At 42.2% G+C, this 17285-nt stretch overlaps 1 protein-coding gene across 2 annotated transcripts in view; it reads left to right on the forward strand.

Moving 5' to 3' along the window:
- TCEA1 (transcription elongation factor A1) overlaps positions 1-17285 on the forward strand; it is a 60703-nt gene that overhangs the window by 24032 nt on the left and 19386 nt on the right. For both annotated transcript variants that reach the window (XM_073331154.2, XM_073331156.2), the window contains exon 4: positions 12642-12729. In XM_073331154.2, the coding sequence (XP_073187255.1) occupies positions 12642-12729 (88 nt within the window). The remainder of the gene's footprint in view (positions 1-12641; positions 12730-17285) is intronic.

Genomic DNA, 17285 nt, shown 5'->3' on the forward strand with positions numbered 1-17285 from the left:
AGAACAGAGCAGCATGAAGCATGGCTCTGTGACATGACTAATATCTATTGGACAGTCTCACTGCTTGCTACTGAACTAAATGCCAGAGTGGCCTTATTGCAGCATTAAAACCTACTGACCTTTTGTTTGTCTGGATCAACTATTCTCTGCCTTCCAAAGTCTTTACAGTACTTGTACATCAAGGTGTTAAAGGGTTTTAATCTTAACTGTCTGTGGGTCATAAACTATAGGAAAGGAAAAGACAAAAATCAAAAGTTGACTTAATGCTATTAGTATTATGACTAGTACATAGCTCCAATCTTATCATAAGAAAACTGAAGTCTAACTAGTTCTGTGTGCCTTGTGCTCACTCTCTGAAACCTCAATATTCATTAAAGGCACTTGAATAAAGTGAATGGAACTTAAATAGTATTCCTTTAAATATTGTGTACTAATTATTAACACGTCTAAGGAAATTATTCTTGCAACATTTTTTATGCCAGGACAAATCACATCACTGTCATCTTAGTGCAGTTTTAAACACCTGAAACTCATGAACCGTGTTTATTTGGAACATTGCTGATAATACATATAACTTATTCGTGGCTTCATCTCACATTCACATAAACTTAAGTTTAGGGAGTTTCTTCTGGTAGCTTAATATTTAAAATGTGAGGTCTGCTTTTGTTTTACAGAAATTACAAGAGCTGCTGGATTAATAGAAGTCTTTTCAGTTTAAACAAGTGTGCTATGCCAGCTGTCATCCAAGTTAGCTAGCTATACATTTCAAGGAAATCTAATCTCATCACCTTCGCTTTTTTCTAAATGCTTGCAGGAATGGTTTGGCATCCGTTTTAGAAAAGTGTTTCAATAAAAAATGACAAATTATGGGAGTCTTCTTAATGGGGGTGGTTCTAAAGTAAAGGCTTATATATGCTGAATTAAAACATGAAACAATATATAGGACTCTAATATCTGGTTGAGCAGGCATTTTGTGAAGGCAGAAGTACAGCAAGTGTTCTGGTGAACAAGCTTCTAAAATCATGTCCTGTTTTGTTATTACCAAGAGATGTACTTTACCAATAATTTGATCTGATGTCACTGGTAAATGTAACCTAATAAACTCAAATGCATATATTTTTGTATGCCTTTATGTCAATATGAAACTTAGTGAAGTCTTCCATGTATTTTGTCTACTTGTTATGTAAAACTGGAATTTGATTCCGTAAAAAAAACAACTGAGCAAAATGCTGGTAAATACTAAGAGAACAATACAAAATGGTTTTGTTTCTTATTCAAAATGTAAATTCCTGCTGTTCTGATATACATAAATTAAAAATATACTCTTCCTTCCAAAATTTGTTACAAATTATTAGTAAATTATCCCAATCACTAGGCAACAAATTATATTTTCTTTATCATTTTCAGTGCAAACCTACAGAATGTGCTAATATTTTTTTCATTTCAACCATCTTAACTTTAATCTACTTTTCCAGTGACATGTTCCTCCTTTTTCAACAATCTCAAAATATCCTGGAAAACCAAACTTTTTTGAGGAGAGAAATATTTTTCAATTATTGTGAAGATGTTTTCCCCCATCTAATACAAATAATTAATTGGAAAATATTCTGAAAGAACTGATAGCTTCCACTGGGATTTTCCTCAGGATCACAAAGCTGGAGAAATATTTTTAAAAACAAACCATAGATAAGCTAGAGTTGTTCTTATTTCTCCTAAATTTTAAATTATGTTGAGATTTTTAATTACTAGAGATCAGATTGACTACTCCAGGAGTATATTGTCTAATGTCCACTAACAAGTAGGTGTAGTAGATCTCTTTTGTTAATGAGGTTTTTTGAAGAAATGGGAAGGTCTTGGACATACTTTAGAAATTGGGGGAAGATCTTAGATAGATAATAAAAATGCTGATTAATCACCAGTTCATAGTCTGATGAATATAGCTTTAAAAATAAACTAATACATTGCAATTCTGACAGTGAAGCAAAGATTTTAACAGTAAATAGGATGAGATTTCAAATTACAATGCAGAAAGTGACGATAAAATGTATTTGAATTTCAAATTTTGCACCAAACTTCTAATTCCCCCGGCCTTGTCTGAATGTAATATACCTTACATTTTTGTCCCATATATTTAAGAGTACCCCTAATATAGATAAATAGTTCAGAGGACATCTATGTTGTCATTTCTTGATGTGACAAAAGACATAAATGGAAGATTAAAAATTCTCATAAATTGAAGAAAATATTCAAAAATAGTAGCAATAAGGATAAGAAAAAGTCAGCTGACTGGAGCACTGGTAATTTCAGACTCTCCATAGTAAGCAAACATTGCAACTTTTGGCATCTACTTTGTAGCTGTGAGACTAGCTACTTTTGCCTAAATCTGACCCACAGAAAGACTGAGTAGTGTAGATTTCAGAGTAACGACATGCCAGGCTTTAAAGTTTGGCAAAGAGCTTCTTGATTAAATCAAAGCAGAAATAATTTCTAGAACATAACAAATGTTCCTTTGGATTCAGTGTATTTGTTCTGCTTGTCTTTACCAATCCTTACCTTGACAGTGACTGATTTTTAAACATTAGAATATATTGAGACATATGAAAGTGTTTCTCTTTAGAGGAAGAATTAACCTATTTCTATGTGCACTTTGAATACAGTAGAATCTCAGAGTTACGAATACCAGAGTTACAAACTGACCAGTTAACCACACCCCTCATTTGGAACTGGAAGAACGCAATCAGGCAGCAGCAGAGACCCCCCTCTTCCCCCCCCCAAAATGCAAATGCAGTACCAGTACTGTGTTAAATGTAAACTACTAAAAAAGGGAAAGTTTAAAAAAAAAAAAAAAGATTTGACAAGGTGAGGAAACTGTTTCTGTGCTTGTGTCATTTAAATTAAGATGGTTAAAAGCAGCATTTTTCTTCTGCATAGTAAAGTTTCAAAGCTGTATTAAGTCAGTGTTCAGTTGTAAACTTTTGAAAGAACAGCCATAACATTTTTTTCAGAGTTATGAACAACCTCCACTCCCAAGGTGTTCATAACTCTGAGGTTCTACTGTAAGTTCAATAAAAGATCATTTTTACTACCATTAAAAATGCTAGCTGGCTACAATTCTGGCATGTAACTGTACTGATATCAAATGACACTAAAGTTTTGAAGAATTTGAAAACTGATAGCAAGAGTTTGTACTGGTGGTAATTAAAACTGAATTTTTTTTTCTGAGATGGAGAGATGTGACCACACTGTATCCAGAACCCCAATTATTATTATTTCAAGAGTAATGTGTGTAATTGCACCCATGTATCCTGTCGGGTCTATTAAAATCACTTCTGTATGTGAAAACATAGCATTGATCATGCACAGAACTGACTTGATCACCGATTTCCTTGATCATAGTGTGAAAATCTTGTTTCTCAGGCATACCAGGGCAAATGTTGGTTCACTGCTATAAACTCCAACTCAATATTGGAATTTAAAATTAATTACATTGTTGTGCACTGTAGAGTTGTGTTACTTGGCCAAGAGGGTGGAAAAGTTAGGGACTTCATTTTGTGTTGGCATTGGTTTTGATTTTCACAGAAGAATTCAGAATACTGTATGTCAGGCTGTTGTACAAATTATTTCAATTATGCTGTTTGTAGTGCTTGTAAAATAGGGTATCGTCAAAGATGGCAACACAGGTGGACAGCTGTTAACTGTTCTGAGCGCTGAAATCTTTTGAGAGTTGTTAAGTTCAAAAATTCTGTTATAAACATCTTTTTACTTGACAGGGTGTGTATACTTTGTAAATTAAACATTTTTTTGGAACTTTTAGAACTTCTTTTGGAATGAAGAGAGAACCTAAAAGAAATCAGGTGAGGTTCTGAACCTCAAAGAATAATCAAAATTTCTCTTGATGAGAACCACATGAAGTGTGAAAAGAAAGAATGGTTACAATATTTTTGAAGCTTGGTTAGTAGACTCTCAGGTGGTGGCTTCCGAGCATCTTCTGAAAGGAGACTTGATGCAAGATCAGGACAAGATCAGTCTTTACAAAGTGCAGATAATGGTTGGAAGACCTTAGAAGCTACACAGGCCAAGTGGATACAGTTCAGATGAACATGCAAACTGTATTACTGGAGGTCATAAAAATCTTTCAGCCATGTGATGAGAGGAAAAAATTCTTTGCAAGTAATGACACTTAATTGATATTATTTTATAGCAAATACCATGAAGTATCCTAACCTGCAAATGTCAGGTTAGATTTCAGGATGTGTTTTACTTTCTTTGATCCAGACAATTTCTTTTAAGAATGTGTAAAATCTAAATATTCTACAATGCAGCTTGAAATTCCAGAGTTATTTTTATTGAATCCTGAAGGTACCTATCTGGAAAAAAAATGCAGGAACTTTTAGAATACATTTATAGGGGCTCTGTTTAATTATTTACTGGGCTGGAGGTGCACATTATTGGATAATTGTAAGATACATTTTATTGCCCTTAATGAAACTAAGAATGGGGGGAGAAAAAGTTTTTTGAAATGAATGCAGAATAAAAGTTTAAATGTTTATGAACTAGCAGTTTTGTTTCTTCTGAGTTTTTCTTCAGGAGTGCAAACAGAAGAATAATTGTAGTACTAGCCAAATCACACGTAAGTTGAGTGATTCCAAAGCATTCTGTATATAAGATCCTTTCCTTATGTAATGAATCGGACTAGATTATGTAAAGGACGACACTTACCAATTTTCTCCAGTAACTTTATTTTGAACAAAACCAAATGCCAATTATATATCCTTGTGTTTGTAACTTTTTTACTATCGGCAATACTAGTGTGTGTGTGTGTGTGTATATATAGACATCAAATAGAATAAAAACTTCTGAAAAGCTTCTGAATTCCCATAGAAAGTTTGACCTTTGGAGGGAAGGGCCTGTTGTGACTATTGCTCAAGTGAATAATTACATAACAAATAGACAAGGTAGGTGAGGTAATATCTTTTCTTGGACCAATTTCTGTGGGTGAGAAAGACAAGCTTTTGAGCTTTCAGAGAGTTCTTCGGGTCTGGGAAACTTAATCAGAGTGTCACAAGCTAATGTTTGAACAGATTGTTTAGCATAAGTAGTTAACAGACATTTCAAGTGACCATTCAAGTTGAAGTGGCCGGCTAACACCCCTCCACTCATAAAAAGGAAAAGAAGAGGGGGGAACTGCTGCGGGGTTGGGGTTGTTAGTGGATTAGAGATTGTTGTAATAAGTCATAAATTCAGTCTCTCTATTCAATTCATGATTTTTAGTGTCTAGTGAAGTTATGAATTTAAGCTCCCAGGCTCGTCTTTTAAAAGGATTGTAGAGGTTTCCTTTGATGAAGAGGTCTGAGAGGTCAGATACAGAGTGTTCATTTTGTGAAAAACGTTTACTGACAGGTGATAGGGTGTTTTTGTCGTCTATCGTTTCCCTGTATAAGTTCATTCAAGAGTGTAGTGGTTGTCTGATTTCACCCACATAGTTACTATTGAGGCTTTTATTGCACTGGATGAGGTACACCACACATTGTGATAGGCATGTGCAGGACTCCTGGATCTTGAATGTTTGGGAGGGAGGTGTTGATCATTGTAGCAGTGGAGATATGTCTGCAAGTTTTGTATCTGTTCTGGCAGGGTTTGATGCTGCTTTGAGTTGTCCTGATCTGCAGGGAGCTTGGAGAGGTTGGAGGGTTGTTTGAAGGCCAGAAGGGGAGAAAGTTGTAGGTGTATATATACCTTAATACACACACAACCATCTTCACCAAACAAAGACACTCCACAAGAGAAGTAGATTGCATCATGGAGTGGGCTTCCCAAATACCCCAAGAGAACCTGCTTCAAAATCAGAAATAAAACCCCCTCTGACTGCACACCTGCAGTTGTCACCTACCACCGAAACTGGAGCCCATATGAGGTATCATCAAACTACAGCTCATACTCAATGGAGATCCCATCCTGAAAGAAATCTTTCCCTAATCCCCTCTTCTGGCCTTAAAACAACCCCCGACCTCCTATACATGCCTATCACAACAATAGCAACTATGTGAGTGAAACCAAACAACCACTATACTCTTGAATGAATTTACACGGGAAAATGATAAAAGACAAAAACACCCTATCAGTTGTGAGTAAACGCTTTTCATAGAGTGATCACTCTCAAACCTCTGTCCTCATCTTCAAAGGAAACCTGCACAACACTTTCAAAAGACGAGCCTTGGAGCTTAAATTCATAATTTTGCTAGACACTAAAAATCATGGTGTTAATAAAGACACTGGATTTATGGCTTATTACAACAATCTATAACCTACTAACCGCCCCTGCAGCTCTTCCCTCCCTCCCTTTCCTCCCTCTTACTGGAGAGTTGTTAATGAGCCACTTCAGCTTGAATGGTCCCTTGAAATATGTGTTAACTACTTATACTAAACAATCTGTTCAAACCTTGTATTTAGCAGTGACAGGGCAGGTCTACGCTTAAAATGCTGCATCAGTGCAGCTGTGCTGCTGTCGTGCTTAAGAGAAGATGCTCCTACACCGATGGGAGAGCTTCTCCCGTCGGCGTACTTAACCTCCCTGAGAGGCGGTAGCTGTGTCAATGGGAGAAGCTCTCCTGTTGACATAGCACTGTCTGCAGTGAGGGTTTGGTCAGTATAAATGTGTTGCTCCGGTGTGTGGATTTTTCACCTTGTCCTGTAGTGTAGACCTGGCCTTAATTTCCCAGTCCTGAAGAAGAGCTCTGTGTAATCTTGAAAGTTTTTTTTCTCTCTCTCTCCAACAGAAGTTGGTCCTATAAAAGGTATTACCTCACTCACCTTGTCTCTCTAATATCCTTGGACCAGCATGGCTACAACAACGCTGCATACATGACAAATAGTTAATTTGTTTTTTCTCCCCAGCATTCTTGAGTCCTTTTTCACACCGCATATTACATCTGCAAACTACCCTGTGTAAATTAAAATGTGTAATTACAAAAAGAATCATTCAATAATACAGCCTGGATTTCCAGTGAGGAAGCATAGTTTATATTCCTGCAGACAATGGGTATGTCTACACAGCAAAGAAAAACCTGCAGCTGGCCCATGCCAGCCAATTCAGGCTCACGGGACTGGGGCGGCAGGGTTGTTATATTGCTGTGTAGACTTCTGGCCTCAGACTGGAGCCTGAGCTCTGGGACCTTTCCACATGGCAGATGTTTTCTTTGCTGTGTAGACATACCCAATGTAGCTACTGATATCTGCACCACAGAAAAAGGGAGGTAATATGTACGATGAAAACCAGTCCTTCTACTCTTGTGTCAAAACATCTCTCCTGGTTTTGTCTTTTTATAAGGAAATCTTATAAACCATACCAGACAGACTTTCCTGACTCTCATACTTCATCATCTGGAATTTCTTGCTCTATTCCTGCTTTTCTATGATGTTCTTCTCTCATAGCTTCTTATTTCTCAAAGTGCCACTACAATATCTTTTCTCCTTGGATGTAAATTGCTGACAAATGAAATTACTTGTATATTGTCTGTTTCAAGATTATTTCATTAGTGCTTGCGGGAATATTAAAATATGGAGGGCATTTTTTAAATTGTCAGCCACCACTCTCACCTCCACCCACCTTCCTTATGTAAAGTGACAGTTAAGAAAGTTTCCCAGTCTGCTGCTGATGTATCAGAGAATTATGTGTGAATCACTAACCTGTGGGCATGGCTATCCTTGTGAGTTAGAGCGCATTAAAGAAGCCCAGTGTGCTCTAACTCATGACCTGTCCACACTGGCAAGGCACGTAGAGCGCTCTGACTCCGCGGTAGAGTGCTCCTGGTACTCCACCTCGGCGAGTGGAATAACGTTTGATGCGCCCCCACTGGAGCGTTGCAGCGCCAGTGTGGACACCCTGGTCTGTTAATGCTCTCTGATTGGCCTCCAGAAGTGTCCCACAATGCCTGTTCTAGCCACTCTGGTCATCAGTTTGAACTCTACTGCCCTGCCATCAGGTGACCAACCATCAGACCTGCCCTTTAAATTCTCTGGGAATTTTGAAAATCCCCTTCCTGTTTGCTCAGCCAGGCGTGGAGTGCTCTCAGTGCATCTTTCCAGGTCACCATGCCTCCACACACCTGCCGATCCCCAGTATGGAGCAATGGCGAGGTGCTGGACCTCATCAGTGTTTGCGGGGAGGAAGCTGTCCAGTCCCAGCTGCGCTCCAGCCTAGGAATTACGATGTCTTCGGGCAGATATCAAGGGACATGATGGAAAGGGGCCATGACCGGGACGCACTGCCATGCAGGGTTAAAGTGAAGGAGCTGCGGAATGCCTACCGCAAAGCCCGCGAGGCAAACAGCCACTCCGGTGCTGCCCCTGTGACCTGCCGTTTCCACAAAGAGCTGGACGCGATACTTGGAGGCGACCCCACCTGCACTCAGTACCACTGTGGACACTTCAGAGCCCAGTTCAACAAGGCTGGAGGAGCAAAGCGGGAGCAAGGGTGCTGAGGCGGAGGAAGCTACCCCGGAATCCCTAGAAGCCTGTAGCCAGGAGCTGTTATCAAGCCAGGAGGAAGGTAGCCAGTCGCAGCGGCTGGTGCTTGGGGAAGGACAAACACCAGAGGTGGTGCCTGGTAAGTGGCTTTTATTTTGGGAAGGAAATTGTTCAGTTCAGGCTCTTGGGGCGAGGAGGGTTAGGGCTGCATGCATGCCTAGATGCGGAATAGGGCGTTGATGTGCTGTCTCACATCATGGTAATTGGCCTCAGTGATCTCTTCAAAGGTCTCAGCCAGAACTTGGGCAATGCGCTTGCTCCGGTTTCTTGGGAGAACCACTGTGGTCCTTGTCCCAGTCAGGCTAACATGTCTGCGCCGCTGTGCTATGAGGGGCTGGGGGACCATTGCTGCACACAGGGCATTGCATATGGGCCTGGGGCAGAAGCCATATTGTAGTAGAAGACCCTCCCTTGCTTCCCAGATCGCCCTCAGCAGCGAGATATCTTCCAGGACAAACTCCTGTGGAAAATGTGGGGACAGCGTTCAGTATAGGGGCCCCCTGCAACTGTTGGCTCTCCCCAAGGCACAGAAACCCAGAGGACAGTACAGCCATGAAAGAATCATTCCCCCTGGACCCTGTGCTTACTCACCATTTTGGGGCTCCCGTGGGTTGTGTGTGCTCGCTTTGGGACGGGCAAATTCTGCTATTGTGTACACTGTGTTCGTCCTTAAGTATGGGGGAATCATTGGTCTGTCTGGTGTGAACAATGCTGCCTCTGTTAAGTGTTGCATTTTGCCTTTACGGATGCAACCTTGAGATCTCAGCCGTCCGTGTTATCACCGGCCGAGAGGCTGCAAAGACTCAGGAAGAGGCTACATAGAAGGAAAGAAGACATGCTGCATGAAGTAATGCAGCAGTCAATGAGAATCTAAAAGCGCAGGAGTGGAGGGAGAGTGAAAGGAGGATCCACCAGCAGAATGCGGATTGCTGGCACAAAAGCACGGAGCTCCGGCAGCAAAGCACGGATCGGCTGATAAGCATCCTGGAGCTCCAGGTGGACTCGATCCAGGTGCTCATAGCCATGCAGGCAGAGCACTACCATGCCTGCCCCACCCCTGCAGCCCGTGTCCCAAGACTCTTTCCCCTGTGCCCCCATGTCACTTCCAACCCACTTTCCCCAACAGCCGGGTTCTTATCGCCACCAGCTGTCTCCAACACCTGTAGCTTCACCACCCAGCCCTGAAAACTACGACCCTTACCCACTGCACTCAACCCCCATCACCATGCAGTATAGCCATCCTGAAGTGCAGCACTCATTGCACAGCACTCCAGACAGGAAGGCTGAGTATAATAACAGGACATACACAAATCTGTAATTGTACTGTTCTTCACCCCACCCCCTTGCCCTCTCTGTTTGCAAAGCAGTTGTGTTTCTTTTCAATAAATGGATTTTTTGGCTTTGAAAACATTCTTTATTATTGCATAAAGTAAAAGCTACCTTAGCCTAGGAAAGCAACAGGCACTGCAAGTAAGCGTAGCAAACACGGATTCCTACTAACATTGGAACCACTGCACTTCACTCCTGTGCAAGGCACCAAACCTTATTGGTGGCTTTCAGCCTCAAATTGCTCCCTCAAGGCATCCCTAATCCTTGCAGCCCTGTGCTGGGCCCCTCTAATAGCCCTGCTCTCTAGCTGTTCAAATTCAACCTCCAGGTGTTGAACCGACGAGGTCCATGCCTGAGTGAATCGTTCACCCTTCCCTTCACAAGTGTTATGGAGGATACAGCAAGCGGATATAACTGTGGGGATGCTGCAATCTGCCAGGTCCAGCTTCCCATACAGAGAACGCCAGCGGTCCTTTAAACGGCCAAAAGCACACTCCACGGTCATTCTGCACCGGCTCAGCCTGCTGTTGAACTGTTCCTTGCTGCTGTCAAGGCTCCCTATGTAGGGTTTCATGAGCCAAGGCGTTAAAGGGTAAGCAGGGTCTCCAAGGATCACAATGGACATTTTGACTTCTGGGAAAAAAGTCCCGGCTTGCAGCTTCCTGTACAGGCCAGTGTTCCAAAAGATGCGTGCATCATGCACCTTTCCGGGCCAGCCTGCGTTAATGTCCGTGAAACACCCCCGGTGATCCACAAGCGCTTAGAGAACCATAGAGAAATACCCCTTCAGATTAATGTACTCGGAGGCTAGGTGGGCTGCTGCCAGAATTGGAATATGCATCCCATCTATCGCCCCTCTGCAGTTAGGGAAACCCTTTTGTGGAAAGCCAGCCACAATGTCATGCACGTTACCCAGAGTCACAGTTTTTCTGAGCAGAATGCGATTAATGGCCCTGCAAACTTGCATCAACACAATTCCAGCGGTCAACATCCCTACTCCAAACTGGTTAGCGACTGATCGGTAGCTGTCTGGAGTTGCCAACTTCCAGATTTCAGTAGCCACCCACTTCTCCACTGTCAGGGCAGCTCTCAATCTCGTTTTTTTGCGCTGCAGGGTGGGGATGAGCTCATCACACAGTCCCATGAAAGTGGCTTTTCTCATCCGAAAATTCTGGAGCCACTGCTTGTCATCCCAGACTTGCATGACGATGCTATCCCACCACTCAGTGCTTGTTTCCAGAGTCCAAAAGCAGTGTTCCACGGTGATGAGTATGTCCATGAACGCGACAAGCAATCTTGTGTCGTATGCCTTACTTGAGTCGATATCGTCGGAGTCCTCACTGTCAGTTTGGATCTTAAGGAGTAACTCAACTTCCAAACATGATGTTCTGGTGAGACTCGTCAGCATATTCCTCAGCAGTTCGGGCTCCATTCCTGCAGACTGAAAGGGAAGGCAGAGCGCGCAGCACAAAAAACGTTGAAAGATGGTGCCAAATATGCACAGAAGCAGAGGAATTGCTGGGATGCGAACCGATGCATCATGGGGCGTTGGGACAGGACCCAGAATGCCCTGCACCCTCCCACCCCCTTCCCACAAGCCACAGCGCCAGAATGGGAAGAGGTGCTCTGTGGGATAGCTGCCCATAATGCACCACTCCCAATGCCGCTGCAAGTGCCACAAATGTGGCTACGCCACTGCATTTGCAGCTGACAGTGTGAACACACTGCAGCGCTTTTCCTACTGCGCTCTCCGAGGGCTGGTTTAACTCAAAGTGCCCTACATCTGCAAGTGTAGCCATGCCCTGTGATATTATAGAACCAAAGCATTAGAAGGAACCGTAAGGGTCGTCTAGTCTAGTCTCTGGCCAACGAGCAGGATTTGTTGTGTCTAAACCATCCATGACAGATGGCTGTCCAACCTCTTCTTGAAAACTGGCAGTGAAGGAGCTTCCACAACTTCCCTAGGCAGTTTATTCCATATCAATATAACATGAGATTCATCCAGTGAAATTGTAGGCCAGTTGGTGGAAAAAGATGACAAAGTGCTAATACAACTCTAAAATTCCTGGTGAAAATATTCATGCAGTTGATGGTAGAGAATGTAAGAATGGGTGAGGTTGTCTGAATATATAGAATATTTCCTGTTTATACATCAGATAAGTGTTCTTTAGTTGCTATGGTGATTACTTATCTCTTCATACATAAAAAAGGGGAAGGGTCAGTTTTCCTTCTATATGAGAAATGCAAATGTTGTGTTTTAACAGTGTGCTTGAATAATGACTAGTTTTCAACTTTTTATGGTTTTAGTTTTCTTGATAAATATATATTGTGGGTTTTCTTTTATTTTAATCTTCAGGACTTTTAAAATACCACTTCTTCTATTTTAATGCAGCATCTATTGTATTTGGATAATTTTATGTTTTCATTTCTGTTTTGTCTTCATTCACGGTGATGAGTTTTAACTAAGTTAATTCATTTTTTTATTTGATAGTCTCTTAAACCTTTGATCCCCTAGTTTTTTGTTTGGTCTTGTCTGTGTGGACTTAACTATAGAACTGTATGGTGCTTTTAAAAAAAAAAGCACTGAATATGTGGTAGTTTCATTCTAATCATCAGGACAGAGTTTTCAAACTTAGATGCCTCAATAAGTGGCTTGATTTTCACAGGTATTGAGCACACTCAAATTCCATCTTATGGAAATAAACTACATTGCATTTAACTTATACTTGGCTGCTATTTCTGTCCTATAAGAGGTAATGTTTATTTCATGGTTTGTACATTTCCAGATGGACCGTCAACTGATAAAGACTCTGAAGACAAGAAAAAGGAACCTGCATCTTCATCACAAAATAGTCCTGAAGCAAGAGAAGAAAGGTATTTGAACCTGTCTGTGTGTGTGTGTAATATAAAATGAACTAGCACAACAGATGAATTATTAATGTGAAGAATCAGTTTCTTCATAGATGCTTTCCTAAATATTTAATTTTTGTACAAGTATCTCTGGGACTAAGGAGGTCTGCCATGTTCTTATATCAAACACGTAATCAATGTCTAAAAAGTGGTGATGCCTGCACTGTCATCAAGGTTGGACAATCAGTGTAGATCAGAATAGTCATCCAGGTCTTTTGTGGTGGGGATGAAGGTAAGTCAATTCTGCTGTTAATAATATGAAAAAATGGCAGGTGATTAGCCACAATATGGGTCAGGTAGTCAAAATATCCATCCTGCCTGCTGATGTCATCTATTTAACATTCTTACTCTACAATACTAGGAGTCTTAACAATAACCAGCCTTTTTTAATCAGTATCTTACATTTTAGGTAGAAACTAGGGCTGATAAGCTATTAAAAAAATTAATTGCACAATTAATCGTGCTGTTAATCGCACTGTTTCAACAATAATAGAATACCATTTATTTAAATATTTTTGGATGTTTTCTACATTTTCAAATATATTGATTTCTGTTCCAACACAGAATACAAAGTGAACAGTGCTCACTTTATATTTTTTTTATTACAAATATTTGCACTGTAAAAATGATAAAAAGAAATAGTATTTTTCAATTCATGTCATACAAGTACTGTAGTGCAGTCTCTTTATTGTGAAAGTGCACACCCTGTTTGGGTATTGGACTATGCCCTGGACTCCGGGCTTCAAAGTTTGTGGTTCTTGCCTGCATTCCTTCTTGGTCAGTGATAACCACCTATGCTGTTTATACTATCTCGGGGAAAGCCCACATTGTAGCAAGGTGCATGTCAAAGTTCCTTCCCCACTCTGAACTCTAGGGTACAGTTGTGGGGACCTGCATGAAAACCTCCTAAGCTTACTTTTACCAGCTTAGGTTAAAACTTCCCCAAGGTACAAACTATTTTACCTTTTGCCCTTGGACTTCCGCTGCCACCACCAAAAGTCTAACCGGGTTTATTATTGGGAAAGAGCCGTTTGGAAACGTCTTTCCCCCCAAAATCCTCACCAAAACCTTGCACCCCCCTTCCTGGAGAAGCTTTGATAAAAATACTCACCAATTTGCATAGGTGACCAGAGACCCAAACCCTTGGATCTTAAGAACAATGAAAAGAAGCATTCAGTTTCTTACAAGAAGAATTTTAATAGAAGAAAAGGTAAAAAAGAATCACCTCTGTAAAATCAGGATGGTAAATACCTTACAGGGTAATTAGATTCAAAACATAGAGGATCCCTCTAGGCAAAACCTTAAGTTACAAAAAGACACAAAGACAGGAATATCCATCCCATTCAGCACAGCTTATTTCCTCAGCCATTTAAAGAAATCAAAATCTAACGCATATCTAGCTAGATTACTTACTAAGTTCTAAGACTCCATTCCTGTTCTGTCCCTGGCAAAAGCATCACACAGACAGACAGAGATGCTTTGTTTCTCTCTCCCCCCCAGCTTTTGAAAGTATCTTGTCTCCTCATTGGTCATTTTGGTCAGGTTCCAGCGAGGTTATCCTAGCTTCTTAACCCTTTACAGGTGAAAGGATTCTTCCTCTGGCCAGGAGGGATTTTAAAGGTGTTTACCCTTCCCTTTATATTTATGACAGCGCAATACCTGCCCTTTGTTCCCCCACCATACCTGGGAAGGGTGGGAACTTAGGAAGCACCTAATGGAAGAGCTATGAAACCGCAATTGGACCTGGGCCCAGGGAACCTCTGCTCCATAGATCAGCCTTACTCAGCAAGCAGTGCGCCTCCTGCCACAAGGCCCGATTCAAGAGTGAAGAAGTTTCCTGCCCTACAGATACGTCAGTGGGCCTTGTCAGGAGAGCAAGGAGCATTCTCATAAGCATGAGGTTGTCGTCCTCTAAATCCACTTTGAAGACATCTGATATAGCCCTGCCTAAACCAGGCAAGTCTATAAGCTTCAACTCAAGAGAACTTAAAACATCTTAAGTCTCAGGGGCATGTGACAAGTCGAGGGCTCCATCAGCACCAGATTGTGATCTGCTGGCACTGGGGCCTCTGGTAGTCCCAAACACAATCCTGTGGTGCACCTGACCGACAAAAACTGGTCACTGAGAGCACTGGTTACCTTCTGTACTGTCTTTGCCTTCAACTGCTGTGGCGCAGATTCTTTACTGCGACTCTTTTGGTTTGGGTGGACAAGACCCCTCTTGCTTGGGAAAGAGTTGAGATCTGTGCTCCTCCTGCGGATATCTTTGCTTTCCAGTCTCAGTCTCCATCAAGTCCTTCCTTGAGAGAATATATAACTCGGCTAGGGGAACTGGCCTTTGGGAGAAGTGTCTCCCCCATTCCATCTTTGGGCTTTGACTTCGAATAGCATAGTTGGTACTGCTGTTGAAACCAGATGTGGCTTTCTTCCCATCGGTACATTCTGAGCTGTGCAATGAACTGTTGTTCCCTCTTCCACAACACACCTTTCTGGTCGGAGAACCTTTGACCAGCTTGGCACCAACCTCCACTTCATCACCTGATGACAGGAACTTGAGAGCTACAAACCACTAAGGGTATGTCTACGTAGCAACTGGATGCTCGCAGCTGGCCCATGTCAGTCAGCTTGGGCTGCGGGGTTGTTTCATTGCAGTGTAGACTTCAAGCCTAGAAGTCTACACTGCACTGAAACAGCCCTGCATCCTGAGCCCTGTGAGCCTGGGTCAGCTGGCACAGGCCAGCTGTGGGTTTTTCATTGCAGTGTCGACATATCTTAAGTCTAATGCCTCCCGAACCCCATGCACCCTTTGAGGGTCATCTAGCACCGTTTTTCAACACCTGGAGTGCAAAAACAATGGACAAATGGGTTCAGAATGTCATCCATTCTAGCTATTCAACAGAGTTTGCATCCTTACTTGCTTCCCCAGCACCCTCTTAGGGGCCACTCTCATGAGAACATTTTCAAAGAAGAAGTGAAATCCCTCTTACAGTGGGGAGCAACAGAACAGGTTCCTCTTCAGTACCAAGGGAGAAGTTTTTACTTGACATACTTCCTAGTACCTAAAAAGGGCTGTTGGAGACCCATTCTCGACTTCTGCCATCTGAACTTTTTTATTCGCAAACTCAAGTTTCACATGGCCATGTTGGTAACTATAATTCCATCCCTGAAAAAGGGTATGTGGTTTACAGCTCTCAACATGGACACCTGCTTTCACTTGGGCATCCACCCCGCTCACAGACGCTTTCTCAGATTCCTGGGCTCTGACTATTTTCAATAAAGAATGTTCACTTTTGGTATTGCTCTTACCATCTCCAGTGTTTTTACCAAGGTGTGCTCTGTAGTATCAGGTCATATAATTGTGCAATGTTGTGGTTTCACAGTCTTCCCCTATGTCAGCGTTTGGCTCCTTGTCACCAGGTTACACTAAGAGGACCATGTGTCAACTTTGACAATGTTGCAACTTCTCTCCTCTTTGGGAATCAGTATAAATGCTGAAAAATCCATCCTCACCCTTATGCAGACTTTAGACTTCACTGGAGGCATTGTTAAATTCAGTCATGGCAAGGGCTTCCCTGCAGAGGGACAGGTTTCAAGCTATGAACAATATCATAGAACAGGTCATAAGCAACCCCCAAGTGCCTGTCAAGACCTCTGTCTCTCTCGGAGGCCATGTGGCCTCATGTACTTATGTCATGTCATTTGCAAGGCTCCACCTTTGTTGCCTATAAGCATGGCTTCAAATCGTAAACTCTCCATATTTACAGTCCTTAAGCATCATAGTGACTGTTCCCACCAAAGTGATATTGTCCCTGTTATGGTGGAAGAATCCCTGCCAGGTATGTGTGAGCATTCCCTTCCTTGCCTATGTACCGGACAGGGTGATTGTTACCAACGCATCCCTGTTGGGTTGAGGAGCCCATGTGGACAACCATACAGTACAAGGCACCTGGATATAACAAGAATCCAGGATGCACATTAATTTTCTAGAGCCGTAAGCAGTTTGAAGGGCTTGCGAAGCCTTTCTCCCATTCATTCAAAGTCACTATGCCCTCGTAATGTTGGACAACATCAAAACTGTCTTTTGCATCAATAGACAGGGAGGAGCGAGATCCTTCCCCTTGTGTGCAGAAGCAGTCAGTTTGTGGAACTGATGGCATCAGCCATCAGATTACCCTGTTGGGAGTCTACCTCCCACAAAACCAGAATGTGCTAACAGATTCAGCAGACTCTTTGCTGTTAGTGTGGAGCAGGGTGTCGTGGGGTGTATGTACCCCACCTTGGCCCAGCAGCAAAAGGGGTAATACAGGCATTGCTGGCTGCTGCTGATCGGCATCCTCACAGCAGCTGGGAGGAAAAAAGGGCTGAGAAGTAGAGGGGAGTGGCAGCTACCCGGAGAGTGAACAGGCCGGAGAAAGGAACTCCTGTCAGTAAAGTGCTAAAGAGCTGCCCAAGGACAACACCCCAAAAAGGGATGAACGGACCAACAGACTGAAGAGCCTGCAGAGGCCCAGGAAAAGGTA

Source organism: Lepidochelys kempii, chromosome 2 (assembly GCF_965140285.1).
Source record: "Lepidochelys kempii isolate rLepKem1 chromosome 2, rLepKem1.hap1, whole genome shotgun sequence".
Taxonomy (NCBI): domain Eukaryota; kingdom Metazoa; phylum Chordata; order Testudines; family Cheloniidae; genus Lepidochelys; species Lepidochelys kempii.